Genomic DNA, 7,085 nt, shown 5'->3' on the forward strand with positions numbered 1-7,085 from the left:
GCTTTAACACAGACCGGAGCGTCGTGAACTCTTTGGTACAGCCCTTAGACTCGTCGTACAAAGGCTCTTCTGCTGCCTTCTTCAGGGACTCCATACTTTCATGAAGAACATCGATGGATCTGTATGACGACGCAACATTGCCTCTAACAACTCTGCATCTTCCTCGTCCATAACATTTGGCAGAACATGGGTTCTTTCACGTTCATTTCCTCCAGCGTAACCATGATCAGTAACATTTGGCACTACATGTTCGCTCTGTGGAAGAGGTTGTTGTGTCTCGTGAACGAACTGAAAGCTGTCGTCGATGTTCGCATGGTTTCCAGCTGTATAAGGCGAAGAGCTACCCTCTCCATGCTTTGTCCAAATTATGTAATCCTTAACAAATCCTCGGCATACCAGATGAGATGATTTATTCTGTGTCATCAAATACAACAACATTTTTTCAGTCCATGCATGGACAATATATGTGCTTTGTCTTTGTTCTCCAAGCATGGTTCGTAGCGACAACAATAAACTTATGGACCTCAGATATGTATGATGGATCTAGCCTTGATAAGTTATACATCCAGGATACCCTCTCCATCATCACCTGTAAAAAAAGAAACATAAAACACATAAGACACACAAATTGGCAAGAGAAACATATACCAATATTTCCTAACAACTGAATATACCATGGATAAAGAAAATTGGCAAAAGAAACATGAACAACCTTTCTTAGCGACCTTTTTCCAAAAAATAAAGATCAAAACCTCCCCTTTGTATTTTGTGAAATCTGGCCTTCCAATAAAAGTTGGGCTGCGCGCGAGCTACACAGTTTTTGTCGGGAAGGATGAAGGGGTATTTATACAACAAAGGTCATAGGTGGTTGGATCGATTAGGCAACCTAACTACTTTATCTCTAACACATGGTGAAACCCTAGATCCAAATGTGGCTAAAATGGAGGAAAAATGAACAAAATTTGGCAAAAGAAACATAAGCCAAACTTTCCTAGCAACTAATAAACAAAAACTCTTAATACCCAAACCTATCTCTAACACATGGTGAAAGCCTAGTTTCAAAATGTAGTTAAAATTGAGCAAAAATGAACAATAATTGGCAATTGAAACATAATTAAACCAACCTTTCATAACAATTAATAAAAACAATCTTAATTACCAAAACTATCATCCTCCCTCTCCATACAACACATTCACCATTCATTAAGTAACTAAATATGTGTCATGGATAAACTGATTTGAGAACTAAACATGAAAAAGGAGAGGGAATAGACAAAATCTAACCATCTTAAGCAACCTCATTTGAGGAAATAGAGAAAATAACCTAGCTATACTCTTCTCTCTCACATGTAAAACCCTAGATCCAAAATGTGGCTAAAATTGAGCAAGAATGAACAAAAATTGACAAAGAAACACAAACCAACCTTTCTTATCCACCTTCTTCCAAAAAATGAAGACCAAAACCTCCCCCTTTTATTTTGTGAAATCTGGACCTCCAAAATCGCCTCCAATGGAAGTTGGCTGCGAGCATACAGCTCCTGTCGGGGGGAAGAAGAGGGGCATTTATAACACATAGTTCACTGGCGGTTGGCTTGAAAAACCGCCAGTGGAAACCTATTTCCACTGGCGGTTATCTTAACACAACCGCCTGGCGGTTGGTGTAACAGAACCGCCAGTGGAAACTAGATTTTCACTGGCGGTTGTGTTACACCAACCGCCAGTGGAAATATTTTCCACTGGCGGTTGTGTTAAGATAACCGCCAGTGGAAATAGGTTTCCACTGGCGGTTCCTAAGCCGGGCCCACTTGATTTTTTTTACTGGCGCGCGGTAACTAAAACCGCCAGTGATAATTTATGGGTGCCGCAGGTTTTGAGCTCTTTTCTACTAGTGTACTTCTTTGTAGTGTTTCACTTTAGCAACCTAGTCTTGGCATGGATCGTTTGGACTCACATTTCGTAACAGTAACATACATGTTAGTACGCATATCTTTTGGTTTTACTTTTTTAAGTGCATTCTCCCATGTATGGAGTACTCCCAAGACACCTGTATCCCACCAGCATACTTCTCAGATTTGTACAAACAAAGTTATTTTTATTTTTTTCCATCAACAATAAAGCTTCATAGTTATTTTCTATCATGAAATAAATGGTAAAATAAACATGAAATTGTGTCAAACGAACTCATCATCTGCATGTTCATTTTATTTATTAAAAACCAAAAAAAATGTTCCCTTATTCATTGACATTCTTCAGTCAATTTATTTGTTTTTAAAACAGTCAAAGGACAGCAAAGCTTCTGAAAACAAGGAAAGTTTGCCTCAGTTTGAATCACCATCGAAAAGGTAAGACAAAAAAAAAGTTTAGATCTGCCATTTCTTCCTCAACGAAAAATGAACCAACTGTTAGAATACGTCGGCTAGCTACTAGCAGGAGCCCATGAAGGAGAGATCGTGGGATTGTCCACGTCTCGTCTACGCTTGCCGCTCATCATGCTCTCCTCGATCTCGCCTAGGGGCGGATCCACGATGTGGGTAAAGTAGGCTATCATGACCCACCTCAATTTTTAGAACTTTTTATAACTATCTTTTGTATATACTATAAAATAAAAAATACAAGATATATAAGACCAAATTAGATAAACACCGGGTGCACCACATCATAGCATCGACTAACCCACAAGATCTAGCCCATCATCCTAGGCCACGACCTATGTCGACTAAAACGCAGAATGAGAAAGATATCAACCGCACGTCTGTACCATCCAACCCCGCTTAGCACTTGTCCTAGCGTTGTTGCCGCTGCCTAATCGGCGTCCAACAGTCAGTTCATCATCGTTGGTCTACCGTCCAGCCGCCCACCCAACCGTCATCGCCAGCCGCCATGACACCGTCTCTAGCTTGTGGCTCACCTGCCATTGCCGCCAGCCTATCGTCTAGCTGATAGCCCGTCACGGCCGGCCCGCCTCCACTCGGCCACGGCCTCGCACTAGCGTGCAAGCTGCCACAACCACAAGATTGACGGTTTAATGGCGTTTTCGATGTTTTTTCTATATAGTTTTGTTCTTTTACTTACATTGATGCTTACCTAATATATTTTTTCTAATTGTAGATTGGATTTTCTATCGATGATTTGGTGTCGCTAAAAGGATTTTCGATATCCACATTATTTTATAATAGTCATTATATTACAACTTAACTTTCATGCTATTACCAAAAACCATTTATAGTTGTATTTTTTTTTTGATTTCTCTACTACGGATTAGCCTCATCTGAACTTTCGTCCTGTCTCCGTCACTGATCTCGCCCTCCCACGCGGGCGCTCCGATCCACTACTCCCCCACCCGGCCACTCATCCGTGGTGCTGTGGTGGAGGCATATCACAACATATGGATGGTGGTAGCGCATGCATGCACTGCATGCACGGTCAGCTTTACGGTGGTGGTGAGAATGAGACGCCCGGCCGAGCTCCTGTCTAGCTAACAAGTGCTGCTACATGTTATGTAGTAATCATGGTCATGCAAGAAAACACTGTCATGGTGATAGAAGGTGGTGCAAAGTAGGTGCCTGTTTTGTTTCCAACACCTATTCAGGACCATCAATATTTACAACCATACTCAGGATGAATGAAAGTGATTGAAAGGATAATATATGGAATCTGTTATATATGCATGCTCTGGTGTGCGTGGACGATGATGCTCCATGCATGCCCACGAGAAAATAGAGGATGCAGCTACTCGAATGTGGACAGTAGGCACGTGGAGAAATGCCCAGCCATAGAAGATGCACACATGCTGCAGGAAAATCTCTGCGCTGTGCTATCAAGCTCTCCCCGCGGAAAAAAAATTCTGTACATACCGGATGTAAACATCATCTTTTACAGCCCTCACATCCACCACTTGAAGACCCACAGAGACAGATCAAAATTTACAAAATAATCCTTTAGTAATTTATTTTTCTTCTATTTATATGGACCAGCAGCTTGTGTAAAGAATCCCCCACCCCGCAATTATTATAGTACAAACAAACTATCAGTTTTAATAAATATATCAATATTTTTTCAAAATTCTAATTATTGATTGAGATATAAAAAAGAGAAAATTATTTCATTTTTAATTTTTCATATATTGGATGTATATTTCTCTTTTTATATCTTTTAACATAAGATGAATGAGAACTTAAAGTTCGCGCGATACATTAGTAGAGATGAAAATAGTAAAATGCGTCCATAAGTTTTTGTCCTTTTCAAATTCTAATTAATTGGGATATAAAAAGACCGAGATAAAATTGTATCATCTTTAATCCTTCATTCATACTCCCTCCGTTTCTTTTTAGTTGTCGCTGGATAGTTCAATTTTGCACTATCCAGCGACAACTAAAACGAAACGGAGGGAGTATATTGGACATATTTTTTTAATCTTTTTTTATATATCTCTTAACATAAGATATATTAGTAGAGAAAATAGTAAAATACATCTATAAGTTTTTTGAGAATTTTTTTATGTCTTGTGGTAATTTGATGGTATAGTAATCGCACACAAGAGTCTATTCTTGTGTGATGATAATATGTTGCTGTCGGTTGTGCGTGTATAGGTATTGGATTCCAATGTACTGTAGAGAGTACCCCTGATCGATGTATATATATCATCGGATGCACCGCCCCTTCCCTCCACAGATGCAATATATGCTTGCAGTTGCAGGCTAGCTAGCTGCAAAAGGTACGAGACATCATGGCACCGCTAGTGTTGAAGAGCAGTAGCAGCGGCACCTCTATTCTGGTGATCGGTGGTACGGGGACGATCGGCCGCCACCTGGTGACGGCGAGCCTCGACGCCGGCCACCCCACGGCCGTGCTCGTCCGGCCGGCGGCCGCGGCCGAGGACCCCGCCAAGGCCAGCCTCCTGGAGGCGTTCAAGACCAGAGGGGCAAGCCTTATCTACGTACGTGCTCAGCGCTCTCTCACTTGTCTAGCTCATCATTCATGCATGTCACCATGTGTGGCGTGCCGCCGTGCATGAGAGACATGCGTGCGTACGTGTACTCCTACGTGTACGTACCTAGAGCAGCTGCCCCGTCAACGTAATAACGCATGCCGCAAATGCATGCAGGGGGACATCAACGATGCCGAGGCGTTGGTTGCAGCGATCAAGCAGGCCGGCGACGTGGTCATCTCCGCCACCGGCCACAGCTCGCCGGAAGAGGTGGAGAGCCAGCTCAGGATTGTGGCCGCCATAAAAGAAGCAGGCAATGTTAAGGTACGTACGTTTAAATCATCAGCATATCTACTAATTTCTTTCTTTTCTTTTTCTCCTGCATGCAATTATATGCAAATAACCATTAGTATTATTACAGCAAGCACATGCATTCTTACGACTGATCGATGCGTGCAGCGGTTCTTGCCTTCTGAATACGGCTGCGACGTGGAGCATGTGGCGGAGCACATGGTGGAGCCGGCGAGGAGCATCCTCGGGGCCAAAGTCCGAGTCCGCCATGCTCTCAAAGCTGCAGGGATTCCACACACCATCGTCTGCAGCAACTGGGCTCAGGGCTTCCTGCTGCCAAGAGCTGGGGACCCTCAGCTGCCAGACGGTCGTCCTCCGGACACCACCGCCACCATCTTCGGCGACGGACAAGTACAAGGTATACTCTCTCTCTCTCCTCCTGCGCGCGTGCGTGCGTGCGTGTGCATGCTCCCATCATGATCATCATCGTCTTCGTTGCTATTGTTTTCAGCGACGTTCGTGAATGAGCAAGACATGAGCAGGGTGGCTATCAAAGCCGTGCAAGACCCCCGCACACTCAACAAGAAATTACACGTGTGCCCTCCAACCAATCTCTGCTCCCTCAACCAACTAGTCTCACTCTGGGAGGATAAAATCGGCAAGCCCCTCCACAGGCACTATGTTGCTGAAGAAGAGTTACTCAAGAAAATACAAGGTACTAGCTCCGTTGTTCTCGAATATTTATCGCTCCTGTTAGTTTATTTTTCAACTAAAACATGGTAATATTGAAAAAAAAACGGACTTATATTAACCAAATAAATTTCCATGCAAATTAAAACTGTTGTTGTCTGCGTGATGCGTGGGTGTGGCAGAGTCTCCGTTTCCACTCAACTTTCAGCTGGCGATTGTGCACGCGTCGTTTATCGCTGCCGGCCGTGCCCCTAGCACCAAAAGAAACATCCACACCAAGGATAGCCATGGGGAGACGATGACACAAGGCGTGGATGATGTGGACGCAACGCAGCTGTACCCGGGCATCAGCTACATCACCGTCAAAGACTACCTGGACGCTCTCCCTCCCCACAACACACTACGATCTGACGGTTCACGACCGGACTCTAGATGATCAACCAATATGCAAGCAAGCACACGCTCACATCGTCCTCGTACCATTTTAGGAGTCTGCATAAATATATCTCCGTTTACAAATGTCACACCGTTGATTTTTTTTCAAAACTTTTATCATTCATCTTATTTAAAATATTTATTAAAAATGTAAAATTAGAAGAAGCACTAAAACAACCTTAAGTGATAAAACAAATCACAACAAAATAAAAGTTTTTTTTAAATAAGACGAGTGGTTAAAGTTTCGAAAAAAGATAAAGTGTCATATATTTGTGAACAGAGAGGGTAATAAAATAATACGGTGTGTATGTGCATGCACGGAGACGTCTGACTGAATCATTCGTCCTACCTTATACCATTTTAGATCTTGTTTGGATATAGTCGGATTCATATTAGTAGACACGTGCTAAGATGGATCGGAGTACAACTTCAACTATATACTATCTCAATGTATGTGGATTAAAGTGAACCTAACAACATCCAAATAAGGCATATAGAGTATTATCTCTCCTCTCTTTGTTTTGGGTTTTAAGTGCTCTCGAGGGTCAGATATGATGGAGAGTACTACATAATAGAAAATATTACTATATATATAATATTATGTATGTGTTTAATTTGTTATTATTTTAAAATAATACATGGGTTCTCGTGCCTAGAGCTAGAATATATTAATTGCATTGGTAAAAGATATAACAAGGATGCTATCAGCATTATTTATTCCGGTAATACGGATCAGCATATC

The 7,085-nt window shown here is 42.2% G+C and overlaps 1 protein-coding gene across 1 annotated transcript; it reads left to right on the forward strand.

The window, feature by feature from the left end:
- The first annotated feature begins 4,663 nt into the window (after positions 1–4,663).
- LOC103644139 (isoflavone reductase homolog A622-like) lies at positions 4,664–6,812 on the forward strand. Its single transcript, XM_008667336.2, has 5 exons — positions 4,664–4,936; positions 5,105–5,251; positions 5,387–5,636; positions 5,730–5,933; positions 6,091–6,812. The coding sequence occupies exons 1-5, from the start codon at positions 4,727–4,729 to the stop codon at positions 6,342–6,344; spliced, it is 1,065 nt and encodes a 354-aa protein (XP_008665558.1). The 5' UTR covers positions 4,664–4,726; the 3' UTR covers positions 6,345–6,812.
- Positions 6,813–7,085: the final 273 nt, after the last annotated feature.

This window comes from Zea mays, chromosome 1, assembly GCF_902167145.1.
Source record: "Zea mays cultivar B73 chromosome 1, Zm-B73-REFERENCE-NAM-5.0, whole genome shotgun sequence".
Taxonomy (NCBI): domain Eukaryota; kingdom Viridiplantae; phylum Streptophyta; class Magnoliopsida; order Poales; family Poaceae; genus Zea; species Zea mays.

Coding starts and splice junctions, on each gene's coding strand:
- LOC103644139 (XM_008667336.2), top strand. CDS start 4,727: ATGGCACCGCTAGTGTTGAAGAGCAGTAGCAGCGGCACCTCTATTCTG. Junction 5,637..5,729: donor CGGCGACGGACAAGTACAAG/GTATACTCTCTC, acceptor TATTGTTTTCAG/CGACGTTCGTGAATGAGCAA. Junction 5,934..6,090: donor GTTACTCAAGAAAATACAAG/GTACTAGCTCCG, acceptor TGGGTGTGGCAG/AGTCTCCGTTTCCACTCAAC.